Raw genomic sequence first — 21,595 nt, 5'->3', positions numbered from 1 at the left:
CAAATGTCTGCTGGAAAGTGATTAGCTATTGTACTTTGACATTTTTAAAGCATTCTTGGAAATTTGTTAACTGTGCGGCACACTAAAACTTATCCGGTGCTAATGACGTCTGAAACGTGAAAGGCATTGGTGATTGGTTTTAAATGTGTTTTTAACTATTGTCTGTAATGTTCATGAAACGATTGTCGAATAAAGCAAATTCAAAATATTGGTGTATGCAAGAGTCAATTTCCTTCCCATATGCCTTCAGTAGTTAACTGTGCATGCAATAAATATTGTAACATAGCTGCATGTTCAATTTTATTAAATTGCATTTTGTATAGCAGTTGGTGACATGTGATTATGGCCAAACGCGCTGGTGTTGGATCATCCAGCTGAAGCGCATGCTCCTAAAGGGTGGTCTTAGGGTTGACCTAATGTAGCCTTCAAAGGTAAAGAACATTAACTATAAGGCGGAGCCAGGAACAATTTTATTTTGTTTGGAACAATGATTCTATTATGAAATGCTTTGACAATTACGTAATTTTTCTTAACACATCACTCACTTTGCTGCTTTTGCCAGTGATATGAACGTGGCACACTCTAAAGGCAATATTTTTGGTTTCCTGTAACACCTTGTGATGCTTCCACTGTGCTGGAGGTGTGGGAGACTGTTGGTGCCTCTTCAGAAGAAATGTGTAGGTCCCAAATGTCTTGAGCTCTTAAATTGTATGTTCACTGATTACTTCTGGACCATTATGGACTCTTGGCAGTAAAAAATCAAACAAATCTGCTAAACCCCACAAAAACACGACAAAGACGCACAAAAGCATCCAGTAACCATAAATGCATTTCGCAGAAAACGCAGTTGTACCAAGAGAGGGGGAAGTTGCTGCTTGTTTACGCATCACCAAGGATTTTTTATTTTTTGCCTTACGCCATGCATGTGCCGTGCATCTGTCAATCACTGATTAAATTAAGGAGGGAAAAAATATATTTAGCTTTTCCCAAAATGCATTTCCCCGGTACCATACACGTTGCCACGGAAACCCTCTGCAACGCCACTTCCGGGTCCTGCGCGGTCGACGCGGGAGATTGCAGCATGGCGGTGCAGCCGAAGCAGAACTTGTCCATGGACAGCGCAACTGAAAGCGGCTTCCTCAGCTTCTACTTCTCCATGTCCGAGAAGCCAAGCACCACATTCAGAGTATTTGACCGTAACGACTACTACACTGTGCACGGAAAAGACGCCACGTTTGCAGCGAAAGAGGTTTTCAAGACCAATGGAGTTCTGAAGTATCTGGGCTCAGGTAACTGCGGCTAAGTGTGGCTCACGAGCTCAACTCTGAGCAAAGCAACACCTGTGTCCTGTCAGATCCATGTAGCACCAGTTATACGTTCATGAAACACGCTGTCAAATGCATTGGGGTACTATTATAAGTCGTTGCAACTACAGATAATGCAAGCTCAGACATAGGACAGGGCAAATGCTGATATAGCTTTGAGTCAGAATTTCAAACTTACTGCATAACCATATCACCTGTCTGGGCTGCTGTAAGTTTACACGTAGACAGTGGATCTGAGGACAGTTGGTGGTTTCAATCCCGCTCCATTATGTCCTACTGTCCTTGGGCAAGACACCTTACCTACTTTGCTGGTGTCAATCAAGTTTATGAGTCGTGGAGGCTGATGAGGCAGATTAGATTTGTTTAGCATCCTCGCCTCTGTCAGTCTACCCAGGGCAGCTGTGGCTACAGTAGTTTACCACCACATAGTATGGCAGGGATAGGCAACGTCAGGCCCGGGGGCCAAAATCAGCCCTCCATCATCAAACTCTGGCCCTCGAGATGATTTTGAGAAATATTATGACCCAAATCAGAGATCAAATGCTAAATTGTAAAATGTTAAAGTACTCTAAAAATGGTAAAAATTCCTTAAAGAGGGTGTATTATGCTTTTTTCAGTCACATAGTACCAGTCTATATCACACTACAATGATGAAGAAACCTTCTGTTGGTCTGTAAATGCAGTAAATTAGAATAACTGCCTTGTATAAAATTGCTCTCTCAAAATGGCTGTAGCGAATGTCTTGAAATAGGCCTCTGTCTCTTTAAGAACCTCTGACCCTTTCCGACACGTCCCCTCCACACTCTGTCTGTGGCATCAGTGGGGAGGGGGTTCTGCTGAGGAGCAGTGATTGGTTACTCGGCTGGTGACGAAAGCTCGGAGGCGTCTCCCGGAGGTGGGGGCGTTCCTTGGAGGACTCAGGCAAACCTATCCCTAAAATGGATATCAGAGCATCATCAGAGTTTTTACAGATTACTCAAAAATACGTGAATGTGCCAAGGCAACACTTCAGGCATGTTTTTAATGAGGGAATGACATAATAACATGATGTAAAGCTTGAAAAAGTCCATTTTGCATAATACCCCCCCTTTAAAATGTCTTAGCAGAGCACACTTTTAGGCTATAATCCTAAAAAACTACTCTAAGAATACTAAGAAATGACTTAAATCTACTTGAATTAAGAGATTAAATCTAAAGATTGAGTGGATTTGGTCTGGCCTTAAAGCAGATAAAACCTATTCTTGCCAATGGAACAAGCACAAGTTTTTTCTTAATTCAGATTATTTTGTATAATTGGTCCTTTTGGCCCTTGGTCTTTTGACGATGAAGAAAACCGGCCCTCCACCGAGCAAACTTGCCTACCCCTGGTCGTATGGACTAAATAATGACTACAGTGCAGCACTTTGAGAAGCTTGTCAAGCTTTTGAAGCGCAAGTCGTTATTGTTAGATAGTTGTAATGACTATTTTCAAGTTTTGCCATTGGAGGATCCTAAGATTTGTAAACAGTGTCTGAAAATGCTGCCCCATTCCAAGAAACCCATAATAGCATCTCATTTAAATGTATACCATGTTCCGTACGTTTTTGTCTGTTTTTAGGGAACCGCAGACTGGAGAGCGTGGTCCTCAACAAACTCAACTTTGAGACTTTTGTGAGAGACCTGCTGCTGGTGAGACAGTATCGCGTGGAAGTTTACAAGAATCAGAGCAAGAACAGCAAAGAGCAGGACTGGAAACTCGAGTACAAGGTCATTTTGAACACTCGTATTGTTACTGCTTCCTTTGTTCGCTGAGTTTTCATGCGCATGTCTTGTGTTGAGAGCTGCATCTGACTGATTTGAATGGTTGTTGGAGCGACGTTGATACTGCTCTTTTCTCTGAAAGTTTTCCATGAGTGTACCTCCTTTATGACTAATTATTATTAAGTATACAATTGATTACTTAAACATTAAAGCTGATGCTTGCTGCTCCCTTTTTGAAATCCCTGATGTCTTCCATCTGACTGAGATATACACATATTTTTTTATGACAAAGCCTAAAGCAAAAGCACATTTCATTTTAGTCATAATTTTCCTACTTCATATCAATTTAATTCACATTTTTTTATTCAAAACATACATCTCTTCCACACATAGTTTAATGGAGCATATTGTTTTGATCCAGCCCTAACTGACAACATTATTTAATTCCCAATATATCCTTTTTCGTAGGCATCTCCTGGTAATTTGACGCAGTTTGAGGACATCTTGTTTGGCGGTTTGTCCGGAGCAGAGGGATGTGCCGGAGTGGTGGCTGTGCGCTATGCCACTGGCGCAGACGGGCAGCGCGTAGTGGGAGTGGGGTACGTGGACGCGGCAGAAAGGATCATGGGAGTTTGCGAGTTCCCAGACAACGAGATCTTCTCCAACCTGGAGTCTCTGCTCGTCCAAATCAGCGCCAAAGAGTGTCTGCTCCCTCAAGGGGAGTGCAGCAGTGAGGGCAGCAAACTCCGAGAGGTACGTTTTTCTCTGGCCTGGCCCAGATGATATTATGACCATCAGTGGTGGAAGAAGGGCAAAACGTTGGTCCTTTGTCAAAGACAGACCTGGAGTAGTATTTCACAACATTCACACAGTTTTGAGTAATCCTCGGGTAATCCTGTTTGATTAAGCTGTTTCTTCTACCTTGTCAGCACGTCGTTGTGTACTTCCAGGGTACAATTGTGTCATTGTTAAAACCCAAAACAGTTCTCCACATTTTTAGAGCCCATAATCCAACATTATATTGGTGATGAGACGTTCTGCGCTCAGTGGCTTTATCACGCTGTGCTGAATCTGTAAATCATGTCTTAATTTTTTTTTAAAGCAGCTGCCAGAAGGAGGTGCCTCAGTGAAAGTCTTTACCAGCTTTAGCGCCTGAATTTCATTGAGAAATAATTGCATAACATAGTTTTAGTTATAACACGTGAAGAGGCTCCCCAAATGATATTTCTAAGACACACATGCACAATATGTTCACCTTAGGTAAAAGTACACATACATGAGCAACACATTTGCTCAGATTAAAATTCTACTTAAGTCAAAATATAAAGGCATCCAGTCTCTATTGTTTTAACTAAAACATAAAAGTAATTCACGATGTGTTGTATTGTTGTGGAGACTTGTGCTGTCTCTAAACTGTATTAAAATCAAGTCGAACATCAGAGTCTGATTGTGCTGCTGGTGGTTTCTGACTGTATTATTCTTACTTGTCTGATTTAAAATGACCTAAATGCAGCTTTAAACTCACCTGTGCTGCCTGATCTTAAAGAGATCACCTTCATTAAAAAAACCTTTCCGCTCTTGCATTTTTTTTTTGGTTTCAGGTGGTGCAGCGCGGCGGAGTCTTGGTCTCCGATCGGAAACGAGCGGATTTCAACAGCAAAGACATTGTCCAGGACCTGAACCGGCTGCTCAGGTGCCAGAAAGGAGAGACCGTGGCCAGCAACACTCTGCCCGAGCTCGACAAACAGGTACTTAGAATGTCAGGTTTGTCTTTTACGAGCTGGTACTAGGTATAAAAAGTGAACCAGGAAGCATGAATAGATTAAAAGTAACTATAAAGAAATGCTGCTACTCAAAAATCCCTACCCTCGAGCCCTTGTTGGTGTGTCCCGTGTGCAGGTGGCTGTGTCCTGCTTGGCTGCTGTGGTGCGGTTCTTGGAGCTTCTTTCAGATGAGTCCAACTTTAACTCCTTCAGCCTCAAACCGCTGGAGCTGGGACAGTACATGAGGCTGGACAATGCTGCCGTCCGGGCGCTCAATCTGTTCCAGGTGAGAACCACGAGACTAGGACTGAGCCTCAAAAGAAAATACAAGAAGCCAATTATTCTGTTTGAGTCTGGGCTACTGCCTGCTTTTGTCCTGTACATTTATATCGCTATATGCAAGGAAGTTGTTGAACACAGCCTTTTTTTCCATCAATCTTATCGTGTAGTCTTTACCATGGCTGTTATCGTTAAGTAAACCCTGCGAAAACAGTAATGCGCTCTTTTGCAGGGCTCCCCGGACGACCTCAGCGGAGCCCACTCATTGGCCGCTTTGTTGAACAAATGCAGAACTCCTCAGGGTCAGCGCCTCGTGAACCAGTGGATCAAGCAGCCGCTCATGGACAAAACGAAGATCGAGGAGAGGTAAACTCTATTATTCATTGTAAACCTTAAATTCTTGTCTCTTCTCTTGAAATACAATATGTATCCACAACATATAAGCAACTAGACGGTAGGGATGGTACGATAATGAAATTTGGGGTCACGATAATCTTGGCCAAAATAATTGCGATTAACGATATTATCATATGCCTATGGTTTAAAAAAAAATCACTGAAACTGCAGAAATGATGGGGACTGAGCAATTATTAAATATTCCTCTTCATTGTCTGCTGTGTCATATTGAGTGAGTCATAAAGCAAGTATTTAAAGGCACACTGTATAACATTTTGTACTATACTGTTGTCATCAATACAAACCATGCAGCTAATGAGCAGCTGTTTCTGCAGTGGGTAATCAAAGAAGGAATTTAGATGAGGAAAAAAATGTGGCCATCGATTAATTGCCCCATTTTTTTATTGCGATTAACGATATTATTGTTTATCGTGCAATCCATACTAGACGGACCTAAAACCAATGTTATTTTTTGAAGTGGGTTATCAAAATAAAGCCTTTGGAAGAGAACTTTAGATATTTGTTTTGCTACCTGTGGTCAAAGGAAAGTAGCAACATCTCTGTTAGGAATAGCTGTAGATGTCCTACTTCCCAAAAGGTCAAGTCAGAGGAGAGTTTTCACATGTTTCTTGAGGTATTTGTCAATCAAAACATTATTTTATTCTACTCTCTTCTTAATATGTTAATATGTATTAGGGTTGGGCGATGTCCCCTTAATTGGCCGTTGACGATGTTTACAGTGAACCATCGTGATGGACGATGATATCGTCCATTTTTCAGCATTTTTTTTAAAGACATATATATGCTGCATATTACTATGTATGCTAGGAAAATGTGAGATTGCAGGATAAATGGATCTAAACTAAACATGATCTGAACAGAGTCACGGACACAACTTTTGCAAAAGAAATGTGTTAGAACTCGTGCGTAATGAGAGGAGAACGACTTATTCAGAGCGTCAACTCCTCAATACCAAGGCTCTTCTCCACTAATACAAATGTAAATCGGAGCTTATTACTTGCATTTGCTCAGTTTTAACGCAATGTTTAAGAAACAGTGGGTGAACGGGACAATATTTAGAAGTTTGCGTCGTAGCTCACGTTTTTGAAGCCGCTCCACGCGCCGCCCGCTCCGTGAGCTCGTAACCTCTTAACTCCTGCACCGCCTCTTTCTCTCTCCTCGCTCTTTCCTCTCTCGGTCCTTCGTGAGAATAGTCCGCGCGCTCAGCTAGCTCCGATGTGAGAGCTATTCTCGTTATTTTAAAACGGTTTAAGTTTCAATACGCAGCAAAGCAAAGCAAAACCACGCGGTGTTAAACTCTGAGCTGCAGAGAGAGAGCGAGAGAGAGAGCTCCGCGCGTCAGAAACAGCAGCGCTGCGTCTTTACGTTAATAATACGGCCAACACATCGTAGCTTCTGGCAGGCTACTGAAACTAGCATATTAGTTACATCCGTGAATTAATTTACAGTGCAATCCCTGCACAGTTTGTAGGTTTACAAGGCCTACAGAAGACCAGTGCGTGTTTTTGACGGGAGGGGGCGTGGCATCACGATGGTGGCTCTCCATCGTGATGTTGCTCATCCATCGGCGATGGACGATGATATCGTCCATCGGCACAACCCTAATATGTATGTATTTGGATGATGTCTTCTAAATGTTTAATGATGATACATGCCCTCTAATTAGTAATGATCCCGTGTCTCCCATGTCTTCTCAGGCTGGACCTGGTGGAGAGTTTTGTCAGTGACTCGGAGCTCAGACAGACTCTTCAGGACGACCTGTTGCGGCGCGTCCCGGACCTTCACCGCTTGGCCAAAAAGTTCCACCGTCACTCGGCCACGCTGCAGGACTGCTACAGGGTCCACCAGGCCGTGAACCAAATCCCCAACATCATCAGCGCGCTCGAGCGGCACTCAGGTACACGCCACGCTTGTATTAGCAATTATTAAACTGAGACAGAAATTATTGGCTTACTGACCTAATTACCTAATGAAATATCAACCATGCAAATACCTTTTACTCTGAAATCAAACTAAAATCCACTACATTCACTTGAAATAAAGAGCTTTGGTTTGGTTTGGTTTGGTTTGGTTTGGTTTGGTTTGTGGTCATGTTTGGAAGGTTTTGGCAATTTATAGTACAACCATTGAAGTAACAAAGCCAAACATTGTGTTGCTGTAATCACACTTGAGACTAAAAAGCCAATTTCTTTCTCTCTTAAAGGCAGTTACGAGGTTCTTTTGGAGGCCGTGTTTCTGTCTCCATTCAGAGACCTGCAGAACGACTTCACCAAATTTCAAGAGATGATCGAGACGACTTTGGACATGAACCAGGTATTAAAAGTGTTGCTTACTTCATGTGTGCAGATACTATTTTCTACCGTTAAAAAATACCTAGAAAATGAACGAAAAAGTGTGTGTGTTTGCTGTGAACGGCTCATCTCTCCTAGGACCTGATGGTAGCTTTACCTGGAACTTGAATGTCGAATTTGAGATTGAAATACGTTTGGTCTTCATCCGAGTCCACTTTTTTTATTATCCACAGCAAACATAGCATTTTCTGTGTCGAACTGGTCATCAGGAGCAGTATGATCCACAATATGTTGCGTTGTGCGGCCTTAAAAATGTAGCGTAGCATGGGATTTTGCAGTACTAAGTAACACATGCCCCTAGCAGGTGTTGTAGCAAGTTACGTTTTTTTTACTCATTAATTGTCCGTGAGAGTAAATACTACGCTGATAGAAAAGACAAAGGGAGAGAGGGAAATTGTACATCCAATTACACAATGGAAATATATTTTTTTACTCAACCTTGGCTGTAAATACTGCTAAAATGGCGCTAGCCTGCAGTTAGCTTTGCCCGTTAGCCTGTTAGCTTCTTCTTCGTGATTCCATTAGTGTGTATTGGGTCTCTGGGTCGGAGCAGGGAAAGCTGCAAGTGTGGTTTTCTGGCCAGAGACACCAGGGGAAATGAAAGACCCGTCAATCATCCCATTAACACTTGTATTAACATTATTATGGTAAACTTCTCCTTAGTACTCCTTTAAGTGCCTGTTACTGAACAACCTGTGGACCATACAGAAATGTATCAAGATACCCATGGTTTACTCAAATATTTAGTCCTCCTGAAGCTAGCAACCATGCAAAGTATATGTTTTTGGACTCTCACTTAAAGTACAGCAATTTACAATCATTCAGTGACGTTGGTTTCTAAATGAACATGCAACTTGGCAATGAGAGAAAAGTAAAGGCGGGGAATGCAAGCTACATACATTTGGGTTTCGTGAGCTGATCCGAGGATATAATCACACTATTTTTGCTTAGAGATTGGGGAGAAATCCACTCTGCAGAGAACTTGGAGAATGTGGAGAATTTAATGAGATGCTTGTGGTACTGACGAATCGTATATTAAGTGACAAAATCTGTGGTGAATCTCGACTTTCAACGTTAGACAAAGCTTTAGTTATGCACTTTTAGAAACATCTTTTCCTCCTTGTATTTTCCTCTCTGAAGATCGAACACCACGAGTTTCTGGTGAAGGCCTCGTTCGACCCGGTGCTGAGTGAACTGAGAGAGAAGATGGATGATCTGGAGAAGAGCATGCAGAGTGTCCTCAACAGCGCCGCCAGAGAACTTGGTGAGTGTTAACTACAGTCCTCCGTGAAGATAAAGATAAGCCCCCACTGCACAGGACAGGAGTGCGGGGTCTGCTGATGATGGAACGTCATTCGCTGGTGTGACCAAACAAGGTTCAAGACTCAGATCTGTTACGCTACGCTTTTGTCATGTGGTTTCGACTTGACTTTGAGGAGACAGTTGAATCAAAGATTACTGCTGATGTTGAACAATGTCAATTATTAAAGAATATTAAAACTGGGGGGTATTATACAAACTTTGTACCATGTTACAAGGAGTATAACGCCTCTATAAGGATACATTTGAATTGAATGTATAATCTTTCTTTTATCGTCTGTCCAGGACTCGATGCCGGTAAAACGGTGAAGCTGGAGTCGAATGCAGTTCATGGCTATTACCTCAGAGTCACCTGTAAAGAGGAGAAGAGTCTGAGGAACAACAAGAAGTTCACCACTTTGGACGTCCAGAAGAACGGCGTGCGCTTCACAAACAGGTCAATATAAAGAGCTTTCTTTTAGCCAGAACTAGTAGTGTTTTCAGACACATTCCTTAAGTGTCACGTGATTTCACTGTGATGTTTTACACCAAAAACAACATCACAAACATTAGGGGTAAATGGTAAATGGACTCAACTTATATAGCGCTTTTCTGCCTTTATCAGGCCCGAAGCGCTTTACAGTAAGGAACCAGTCACACAGAACCAGTGAACTCGGAATAAACAATCACATTTTAGATAGATACAGACGGAATCTCGTCATAGAAAGGGCCATGGCCTCGCCGAGGGGGACAATAAAATCTTTTGGGAAGCACAATTTTTCATTCTTTTTAGTAATTTTCTGTTGGAATATGAACTTAATTATCACAGACAAATAGAGTCAAGCGTAAATCGGGTCCATATGGATATTTTCTCACAGCAGATTGTTCTGTAGAAGTAAAAAAACGGCAGTCATAGCATTAGCACGCTGCTAACATGTAGCAATCTTTTGAACCACTTTGCTCCTCTCCATGTCTTTGTATCTTTGTTTAGTTGTAAGCTATATTCATAATTCAGCATTTGTTAACAGTTTTCAAACATGACCATACATGGCCGATTCCAGAGATGCCGTCTGTATCTATGAACATACTTATCAGATACTTATTGAATCGAGATGCGTATCTGATCGGCCTTGGTTATCGTGATACGTATCGGATCGTGACAAAAGGGGATTGTCCCAGCCCTATTATTTAGCCATTATATTTCTTGTTTATTGCTTGGATATGAATATGCACTTTCCTGCCTCAAATATATCAAGTTTTCTTTTTGACTGCACCGTTTGAGGATCAAGGCCTCTTCCTCACCTTCATCGATCTATCCGTAACGTTTCGTCTCGGCTGACCTCTGTCCCACTCGTGTCTCTGCAGTAAACTCAGCTCCCTGAACGAGGGCTACACCAAAAGCCGCGAGGAATATGAAGAATCGCAAAACGCCATCGTCAAAGAGATCATCAGCATCGCCTCAGGTTCAAAGTCACATGCCCCTCAATCTCCGGCAGCGCACAACACAAAAAGAATCTCCATTTGGCACACTTTGACTTGATGTGACCTTTTGGTAAAACTGATTGGACGCACATTTCTTTCTGAAGTCTTGTGAACAGGGAAAAAGCTGCGAGGTTACAGTTGTATACCAGTTAATCAGATAGGATTTTTTGAGATTGACCTGACTGTCTTCACACAGTCAGAGGAAAACCTGTTGATAAACTCTTAAATGTGCTGTAATGAAACGTCAAAGCAAAAAGGTCCTTTAGTAGTAATAAGTAAATAATAAAATATTCCTGTAGGGTCAGAAAACTTGAAGGTGTATGTGGTCAATTGTGGGACGTTCTCAAAAACTCATTCATGCCTCCCTGTCCGTGCCACTGCAGGATACGTGGACCCTCTTCAGGCCATGAGTGATGTGATCGCCCAGTTGGACGCGGTGGTCAGTTTTGCCGTGGCGTCCGTCTCTGCCCCCGTCCCGTACGTCAGACCCCAACTCCTGGACAAAGGCGGCGTCCGCAGGTTGGAGCTGGTCCAGGCCCGACATCCGTGTTTGGAGACGGACGCTGACACCGCCTTCATCCCCAACGACGTCCGCTTCGTAAAGGGAGAGAGCAGCTTCTACATCATCACAGGTAGTTTACACTTCTACCTAACAGTTTCTGAAACTGCAGTTCATATTTCAGTCTTCCCTTTAATGTTAAGGCTTTTGAATGGAGAGGCACTGATGATTCATGATGACTAAAACACACAAAGTTTTTCCGAGTACTTCCATTCAATTGTTGGATGTAGATGAGAGTAAAAAATAAATAAAAAGGAGAAGCGGCGTTCGAACCTACCATATGCAGACAGTTGACAAGTTCATTAGCCTGTTCAATTTATTTTTCCTTTAGCAGTTAGTATTTAGCCATCAAACATCGCAGATTATGACCGATCCAGATGTTTTAAGCTGTTCAACCCATCGACCACATTTGGGTGAGGTCAAAGACTGAGCTAAATGCTAAATGCTAATCATCAGTTAAGTTTCTGGGGTCTGAAGCCTATCCAATGCCCTCTAAACATCACCCTGTGGAGAAACCACAGAAATCGTACAAATGCCATGAACAGGACATGTCATACCTCTCTATACTTTAACACAGGGACAGGCTTCACCTTTCATTTGTGTGGGTATAGGACTCGCAATTCAAAGTCAGCACAACAATGTTCTCCTGGTGAAGCAAATTCTATGTTTAGTTTCTTGGACCAAAGCTACTCACTGGACTAAACAAAACTGAAGCTGAACTTCTCTTATCTGTGAAACAAATAACTGCATTACCTTAAACACTTGGTCTTACCCCATCTTTGTAAGCATTAGCCTTTATTATTTTACGATCTAGAAATCCTAGAGCAACTTGCTCTTGAGCTGGACCTGACCCTCCTGTGTTTATTTGGTGAAGTGAGTCGGATTAGCCGCTCAGAGTTTGTGCTCATTTCCCAAAACACCTCCATGCTTACACTCTGGAGGATACAAAGTGGCCTAAGGCTTTCACAAAGCTTTTTAAGAAGCTCATTAAGACAAATGAAACAGCCATATAAACCAATAGAGCTAAATAACATAAATAGGTTTTCAGTGGTTTGTACAATCTAATGTCATGTGGGCCTAAATGTTTACTTTGGGAACTTTTGAAAGCAACGAGTTAAGTTGCAACTTAAAGGTGGTGCGAGGTCGACAAAGTCTTAAAAAGTATGTTTAAGATGATATTTAAAGGGACTATACAAAATTATGTATTTTCCTCCCACTACATGTTCCAACTAGGGTTGGGCGATGTCCCCTTAATTGGTCGTTGACGATGTTTACAGTGAACCATCGTGATGGACGATGATATCGTCCATTTTTCATTATAAGCATTTTTTTTAAAAGACAATAGCCTATATAGAAGCTGCATATTACTATGTATGTTAGGAAAATGTGAGATTGCAGGATAAATGGATCTAAACTAAACACGATCTGAACAGAGTCACAGAACACGACTTTTACAAAAGAAATGTGCTAAAACTCGTGCGTAAAGTCTGAGAGAAGAACGACTTCAGAGCGTCAACTCCTCAATACCAAGGCTCTTATCACACTAATACAAATGTAAATCGGAGCTTATTATTTGCATTTGCTCAGTTTTAACGTAATGTTTAAGAAACAGTGGGTGAACGGGACAATATTTTGAAGTTTGCGTCGTAGCTCACATTTTTGAAGTGGCTCCACGCGCCGCCCGGTCCGTCTGCTCGTAACCTCTTAACTCCTGCACCACCTCTTTCCCCCCTCTCTCTTTCCTCTCTCGGTCCTTCGTGAAAATAGTCCGTGCGCTCAGCTAGCTCCGATGTGAGAGCCATTCTCGTCATTTTAAAACGGTTTAAGTTTCAATACGCAGCAAAGTAAAGCAAAACCACGCGCTGTTAAACTGAGCTGCAGAGAGAGAGAGAGAGAGAGAGAGAGAGAGCCCCGCGCGTCAGAACTAGAGCAGCGCAGCGTCTTTTCGTTAATAATTACGGCCAACACATCGTGGCTTCTGGCAGGTACTGACGCTAGCGCGCATATTAGTTACATCCGTGATTTAATTGACAGTGCAATCCCTGTACAGTTTGTAGGTTTACAAGGCCTACAGAAGACCAGTGCGTGTTTCTGACAGGAGGGGGCGTGGCATCACGATGGTGTCTCTCCATCGTGATGTTGCTCATCCATCGCCGATGGACGATGACATCGTCCATCGGCACAACCCTAGTTCCAACAATGTCCTAATGTGTAGAATGAGCCCAGACCTGTTCACCACAACTGCCTCTAAAATCCTGCACTGTCACTCAAAAAGGTGTTACTTCGGGTCCGAATTGCTGTCATGCACGAGCTTAATATAGAATGTGCAGTTACACATATGACCTGAGGTGGCAGTAGTGAGCATAAAATGGCTAATTTACAGGGATTACAGGGACCATGGACTGGTTTAAGTGACTTTGACAAAAATATGAATTCGACTTCAAACAATATAGTTTCTCCTGGAGAAGCGTAATCAAGTGGTAAAGCATCATAACCCACGATCCCCCTGGGACAACAGGCCGTGACCCAAATAAGAGTTTACTGTAAAATGTAAAATACTGCCTTAAGCATTTAATAAGCCTAAGCTTGAAATCAGAATGAAGAAACTGCATCAGTATTTTTTAAAGACTAAGGTTTTCATTATTAATGTTTAATAATAATCGCATTCACTTAGACAAGATGTGTGAATTGTCTTGCCCAAGTACACAACAATCTTCACACATGGGATGGGATTCAAACTGCAAACCCGTCGCATACTGGACGACCCACTCTGCCATCTGAGCCACTGTTGCCCCATTAAACTTTTGTTGATCAATTTTGACTTTTTTGGGTCTGACAATGGTTCCACAATCCACTTATGGTTCCAGTTGAGAACCATTAGCATGATGGATTTTTTTAAAATGAACATTGCATATTAAAAGGTAATTATCATTGTGGTAATTTTTAAAAGGTCAGCTGAAACGGCTGACTAAAAAAAAAAAAAGGCTCTAAAAAAATGTGACTTTGGTTGCCTAACCACAACCCAATGAGTGATTTTATCTAAATTTGTATGCAGAATACTGTGGAGAAAGAAATATATTTTATTTTTAGTCCATGTGTGGGCTTTCTGTGTGCAGTTTGCATGAAGTGTTCTTTGTACCTGGTTTAGTTGCTATCTTTCAAAGAGATCAAGTCAATTGAGATTTCTCCTGTAACCCGGACTGCCGTTTCTTATTTTGTTTGTCCAGGTCCCAACATGGGCGGCAAGTCCACGTTCATCCGTCAGGTGGGGGTGATCGCGCTCATGGCTCAGATCGGCTGCTTTGTCCCGTGTGAGAGGGCGGAGCTCAGCGTGATCGACAGCGTTTTGGCCCGAGTCGGAGCCGGGGACAGTCAGGTCAAAGGAGTGTCCACGTTCATGTCCGAGATGCTGGAGACGGCGGCTATTTTACGGTAACAATTGTGGCGATACAGAAAACAGATGGTTTTCTTTTTCTTGACAAAATGGTGTAGAGGAGACAAAATATTTACCCAAGTAAGAGAAACGATCTTCTTCTCTCTCCAGTTCTTCAACGGAAAACTCCCTGATCATTATAGACGAACTGGGCAGAGGGACGTCCACGTACGACGGCTTTGGATTGGCCTGGGCCATCAGTGAACACATCGCCTCAAAGATCGGCTGCTTCTGCTTGTTCGCCACGCACTTCCACGAGCTCACGGCCCTCGCAAACCAGCAGGGCACCGTCCACAACCTGCACGTGACCGCCCTCACCTCTCACGACACGCTCACCATGCTCTACAAGGTCAAGCCAGGTCAGTACAGGCCAAGGTCAACACAAATTACTGATCAAATATTGTTTGTAGACGAGTGACACTGAAGATGTGAGCATACATCAGTGTCTCTGTATTATTTTATTTTTCATAAAGGGGAAGTATTATGCTTTTTACTATGTTGCAAGGCTCTCTCATCAAAATATACCCGGAGCTGTGATTTGCACATTTTTGAGTATCTGAGTTTTCTACAGTGGCTTTTCTTAGCTTTATTAAAACAGCTGCGCAGCAACGGGGAGCGTGACGGGCTCATAGGGAGATTTCTTCAAAGCCAGGGAGTGAAACTACTGGATGTTTTGCTGTTTTGGATCAATATTACATTTTCTAACCAACAAAGTGTGAGCTTTATACCCCCTGTATAAAACCAACATGTGCAGCACAAAAGCTGACCGGTTTAAGCCTCTGCACATGCTGTTATTCCAATGTGATGCCTGGGCTCAGTTGATCTGCCGACACCGAATACCAGTCCAATACCACACGTGTGAATGACAACAACCTGTAAAAAAAAAAGAAGGTAATAAAGCACATGACTAATCGTGCTGGTAAACAAACTGCAACTATTTTGTCACATTTTCGAAACGTTTTTGTCGCTTTTTTTGTTGTTGTGTTTTCGTCGTTTATTTGTTGCTTTTTCATCATCCGTCTGGTGACTTTTTTCTGTGATTTTTTTTTTTTTTTTTTGTGTGTGAACTTTTTAATCACAATCCCACAGCCTGGGCACCATGGCCGACATTTTCGCATGGATTTGGGAACCAACCACAGAACGAGGAGGGACGGCAAGATGATGACGAGCTATTTGACATATGGAAGCTTTGTATACGGATAAATATATATATAAATTTACGGATCCAACATGACCGCAGCAGACGCGACTCCATCTTTCGATCAAGCTTTAGACCGTGTTCTAAACAGTTTAGCTCGAAAGTTTACAGCGGGTACGTCATGCATCATCGATACGCTGATACGATTGGCTACGTGCAGACGAATATGATAGACATTTGTGGCGCCCAATAAACGGCTATGGACGATCGTAAACCACACCTCTCCTACGAGAAAGTGCTGGTCCCCAGACTAAATATAACTTGTGATTTTAGGCCAGCCTGAGATTTGGGTAAAACTGGAGAAAATGTCCTTGGTTTAGGTGAGGGTTAAGGACTAAGTGAAGGCAGCAAAGAAGTAAAATAAATACTGTGTCTTTGCGGAGCAGCTTTTCTTTTACGCAGCGCAGACCGGTGATTTTGATCGGGTACTCGAAAGACCCTCGACTCTGCCAACCTCTGCGCCGCCCTGAGACCCATTACTGTTTGCTCTGTCCTTTTACCTCCTTTCACACTGTACTGTCCTGCTGAAACCTGCGTTAAAGTAAATAGAACGGCGCTATTAATCACTGAAATGAACCACATGTCTCTAGGCGTGTGCGACCAGAGTTTTGGGATCCATGTGGCAGAGCTGGCCTGTTTCCCTGCGGCGGTGGTGGCTGCGGCGAGGGAGAAGGCTGAAGACCTGGAGGAGTTTCAGGAGCTCACCGAACCAGAGTCTGACGAGGGACCAGAGGCCAAGAGGAGACGCACCGACAAACAAGTAATACATTTTTACTTCTGCTCGATATTTGTGAAGTTGTCGTTATGGCACAGCTAAAGGAAGCGACGCTTTCTTGGAATTTGAGTCTTTTGTAGTTCTTGGAAGCTGCCCGACATTTATTGTGTCAGTTCATATGATGCGACCCGTGAAGTGTGTCTAAAGAGACATTAGACTTTGACATATTACACAAACACCTGAAATAAAGCTGTGAAATTCACTTGGATCCGCTCAGTTCTTGTGATGTTCAGCCTACAGCACTGACGGTAGACAGATAAGGCCGTATGACATTTGAATAGTTTCCATTATACTGATAATCGTAATGCGGTTTCCAGTGTTGTGTTTAGTTAGTGCATTCATTGTTTTACGTTGAGCCACATTTACAGCTAAATTTACTTTCGATCAACTTTTTATTGTCATTTCCAGGATTGCCAGGCCTGTGGTATTCTCAAGGATTTGGTCGGCTTGGTGTTACCAAGGGGCAGTGGCGTGCACAGGCATTTTCAGGGGCAGGTGCTCAACCCCCCAAAAAAAGACAAAAAAAGTGATTTTTCTGTAATTAGTGAGACTAACCGACCATTGATTAACACAGCAACATAAAATGTCCAATTATGTGAACCTAATGGTAAACTGCATAGACTTTAGAGGACGATGTAGGACTATCACAAGGCTCTGCTCTGCACTGAAGTCTAGCACAAATACAAATAAATGATGCAAATGTACTATAGCCTACACTTAAAACATCTGTCAATATCATGACATGGATGTTTTTGATATTGTCAAAAATATGTTAAAAAACAATCCTGGGCTGTTCATGTTCCTGTGCTCCTCACACAGATGCACAGTGTCCAGAACCCAGGCATCTCCTCACCGTTCTGTCTCCTTAGCTCAGTTCACTCTGCTCTGGCCCTGGTCTACGCTCAGCCCTGACTTAGTCTGAATAATACAGCTCATTTCAGAACATTTTATAGCGCAACAAAATGAACCGCTAAAGTTACTGACTTCTTACCTCTGACTTTGTCCGGATGGTCTCGACACGCGTGGTGGCGCTGACGTCCTCGCCCTGACGGCCCTTTAGTGTCCTTTAGTGTCCTTTCCCCTTAATAATCATCATAAAGTTATTGGATTTACAGTTTACTTTACTCCCGCATCTTACAGAGATGGGCTGTACCATCTTCCCAAACGGGGGAAACGCGGGGACAGCACCGCTGCCCTTCTGGGATCAGGAGCGTCAGCGAGAGGCAGAGGAGGAATGAAGCGCGAGTTGAAGTTGTTGAACATTAAAACTGTACTTTCAGCACATGTTGGCTTCGTAGGGCAAATATCAAAGAATAATAAAAGAATTAATACTTAATATTGGGTAGGGAAAAAAAAACAGGTCTTGAGAAGGGCACTTAAGGGGCAGGTACTTGAGCACCACCTGGGCTCTACCTGTGCACGTCCCTGCCAAGGGGACCCAAAAACATAAAATAAGACATTTCTAGGTTAATGCTTAATAGAAAACACAATTTATCAACGCCTGCAAGGCCAATAGTGTTGCTGCTTATTGATGATCTTTAAATACGCCTAATATACAGTCATAAAACCAACCCAAGAACAGCAGTGATGGGCTTGTTGTTTCAGTCGGAGCTGATTTAGCCGATTGTTTGCTGTCGCTCCATACGTTTCCCACCGCCAGGCGTAGAAAAATGGGAATGGGAAAATGCAGCATACTGGTCACATCGCCAAAGTAAGAACCAGAAAGTTCATGGGTCACATCAATGCAGCACACCCTAACATTCAGTTCACACGACAGGAGGCCAAGGATAATCACTTAGCATTCCTGGACTTTGTTGTGATCATTTGAAGTCTACAGGAAACCCCCACGCACAGATCAATACCGGCTCTTTGATTCAAACCACCCTCTTCAAGTAATAAGAACACTGCCCAGCAAGTACCTACAATGGCAGAGGGAAGAAGAGCATCTGAAGAAATGCTACAGAGGATTTTCAGACAAAACAAGATCCTATTGTATTTCAAACCAGTAAACACAGGCAGAAGTTAGACCATCCTAAAGACAAGACACCGAGCTTCAAGCTGAATAATGTAGTTTACTCTATACAGTGTCAGGACGGTTGCAGTGAGTGAGCACTATCGGTGAAATCAAGCAACCTCTCTTCAAAAGAAGAGGTGGTTCAAAAGGGAAGTCAAGGAAGCTATCCTTGTGAGACAACAGAATGGGCCTGATAAATAAGTATGTTCAGTAACTCTGTTGAGTTTTTTGTAGTTTCTCGCGCATATGTCGGGCTATGCAAACCCGGAAGTAGAGCTGTGACGTCACCACTTAAACTTAATAGGTGTGTTTAAGATGAGAGAGGCGCTGCAGGCGAGTGGTGCATGCCGGTCAGATTCGTGTCCAAGATGGCACTGCCTCGCTCTGACGCAACCTGTGCGACGGTGCCGGTATTCTTGTGAGACCGAGGCAGCTGGAGCGCCTTGGGTAGGCTGCCTGAACTACAAAGGCCAAAGGGATTGTGGGAAATGAAGTGCTGTAAACACGTGCGCTGACAATGGACTGACAGATGATTGGATCTGAGCTGTGTTTAGATCAGAAACGTGTTGCCCTGACGCTCCGCAGCCTCCTGCCTCCCTTTTTCTCATCAGAGATCTACTTTAATCTGCAGAAATGCTTCACAGGGTTCATATTTGACAGAAAGTGCCAGTGTGTTCAACATATGGCCTACATTTAATTAAGCATAAGTTTATTATTCTAATCCTAAACTGTAAGAGGAGAGTTATTTTTACTGTAGCGATGGGGCGTCTATGTGGTGAGTGGGAGAATCACACATGCGTTCAGAAACTTTAAAAATAGTTTTATTCACAAACTCTTTCTAACCAACGCGAGGCTCCTCTCTGTTCTCGGGGCTGAGATGTGTCTTGACATGATTAGAGGCGCCTTTCTCCGCCCTCGGACGCCACCGCCTGGTCTCGTCTGGAATTGAGGCGAGGCGCATTTAATCTTAAACACACCTATTGAGAGCAGGTGAACAACCCCACCCATTAGCCTTTTGGTACAGCTAATGGGTCGTCTACAGCATCACTCAACTAGCAAGGCTTTGTTCTGCTCTACAGCTGAGTCAATGGGTCTAAACGACTTGATTAAGGATGTTTGGCAGTTTTGGCTCCCTCTACCTGCTGGGAGGAGCCTGGGTCTTATTTCCACTTCTCCAGTTTGGGCGAAAGTTTCTTTTCTGACCTAAAGAACTAAGAAGAAGCTGCTGTGATTAGAAGCGAAACCCAGTGCAGTCGATGATTTAGCTTTTCTATGATAACCAGAAAACATCTGTGGTTTAGCTCCTCATGGCTCAAAACTGAAACGCTCTGAAACAATGAGCCGCTTTGAGACGGTGATGCACGACTCGCAGAGTGAAGGCACTTTTCAAGAGTGTGGTTAAACCGTCTCTGGCACAGTGCTTCGAAGAAATCACTAAAGAACCGTCATTGCAACGATAACCTGCAATGCTATGCAAAGTTAATTTACATAGTTGCTATAAATGATAAATGTTGAACCTAATCCTTTATATCAGCGGCAAGATCGTCATCCTGTATTCAAGCAAACCTTTCCAAAACATCTAGGATTCTTTTGACCTCTGTCTCGTTCCTGTCTAGAATTATTTTCATGACGTGTTTGTGATTGCCTATAATGCGGCTTCTAAACATACAAAAGGAATACATTGTTTGTGAAAGGTATTGGAATGCCTAAATAATTGCAGTCGTGGTGATTTGTTAATTTTAAGCTTCCAAATTGTGATTTTTCGATTGTTCAGCCCTGACAAGAGACGTCATGGAATGTGAAATCAGGCCAGTTCTTCACTTTGTAACCATTTTCTCGTTTCAGGTCGGTGAAGGGTTGATCATGGACTTCCTGGAGAAGGTGAAGTCACTTCCTGTTGGCAACATGGCCGACGCGGCGGTGAAGACTGAGCTGAGGAGGATGAAAGATGAACTGGAGGCGAAAAACAACAGCTACATCTCAGAGATCCTCAAAAGATCCTCAAATAAAAGTCCTGTGAGCTCATAAGTAGTGTAAAAAAAGAAGTTTTGTATTTTTTTTCAATAAAAGTTAAATTGTCAAGTTTTTTTTCCCTTTTGTCAAATGTAGTGCATAGTAACTCTTTTTTTCAACTTTGAAATATAGACCAATAGGTGAACTGTGTTTTTAATTTTCTTCATGTACAAAATCAGATCCAAGAATTAAACTAAAAACTAAGATGGCTAAAATACTACCCAACAGTTTTCAGCTGTTTTAATGTCAAGCCCTAGATGTATAGTCTCTCTGAACTTTTCACTTAGCCTATTTCAAAGCAACTGCATCAGAAAAGTCCCAAGTTGATTCATTAGTGCAGCCGTTTGAGATAATCGTGCCCTCTGTAGTTCAAGCACCACATTTGGTATGGATGTAGCTTAGGAACCCCTTTATCGTATAATTTTGTTTTAATGGGTGTAATGAGTTTCACATAGTATATTTGACTTAATAATTGCATGCAGAAACATGTTGAACACTAATATGTGGAACAGTTAACTTCATTTTAACAAATAATTAAGAGTGGCTTCACAACCAAGCCACACTGGAGACAACACTGAACTCAGCATGGCATTAGTGTCGGCTATCGCTACAATAGTTACTACTGTAGTTAAACCATCGTGTAGTGCCCCAAGCGCTATCTAATTAGCCCTATTAATATTTCAACAAATTGTTTAGTATGTTTTACTAATTCAAGTTTATTTGTAGAGCACATTTAAAACAACTTCTGTTAGTCATTTGCTAACATTAGTTGTAGGCTATACAGGTGAAACTCAGAATATTGTGAAAAAAATGTATTTCTATAATTCAGTTTCAAATGTGAAACTAATATGATATAGACTCATTGCAAAGTGACATGTCTAAATGCAAAAATCACAGTATTAGTAACTGCATGTCTGCCATCTTTAATTTTTTAGGTGGCCATCGTG

The 21,595-nt window shown here is 42.5% G+C and overlaps 1 protein-coding gene across 1 annotated transcript; it reads left to right on the top strand.

The window, feature by feature from the left end:
- Positions 1-1,061: 1,061 nt before the first annotated feature.
- On the top strand, positions 1,062-20,699 carry msh2 (mutS homolog 2 (E. coli)). Its single transcript, XM_079577127.1, has 16 exons — positions 1,062-1,289; positions 2,923-3,071; positions 3,534-3,818; positions 4,667-4,813; positions 4,965-5,114; positions 5,340-5,473; positions 7,222-7,421; positions 7,728-7,837; positions 9,016-9,139; positions 9,481-9,631; positions 10,540-10,637; positions 11,040-11,288; positions 14,443-14,647; positions 14,760-15,007; positions 16,437-16,606; positions 20,481-20,699. Exons 1-16 carry the CDS (start codon positions 1,082-1,084, stop codon positions 20,661-20,663), a joined length of 2,811 nt encoding a protein of 936 aa, XP_079433253.1. The 5' UTR covers positions 1,062-1,081; the 3' UTR covers positions 20,664-20,699.
- The last annotated feature ends 896 nt before the right edge of the window (positions 20,700-21,595 follow it).

Source organism: Gobius niger (genome assembly GCF_951799975.1).
Source record: "Gobius niger genome assembly, chromosome: 19".
Classification (NCBI taxonomy): Eukaryota; Metazoa; Chordata; class Actinopteri; order Gobiiformes; family Gobiidae; genus Gobius; species Gobius niger.
The sequence above is the reverse complement of the archived record's forward strand: the minus strand, read 5'-3'. Positions and strand labels throughout refer to the sequence as shown.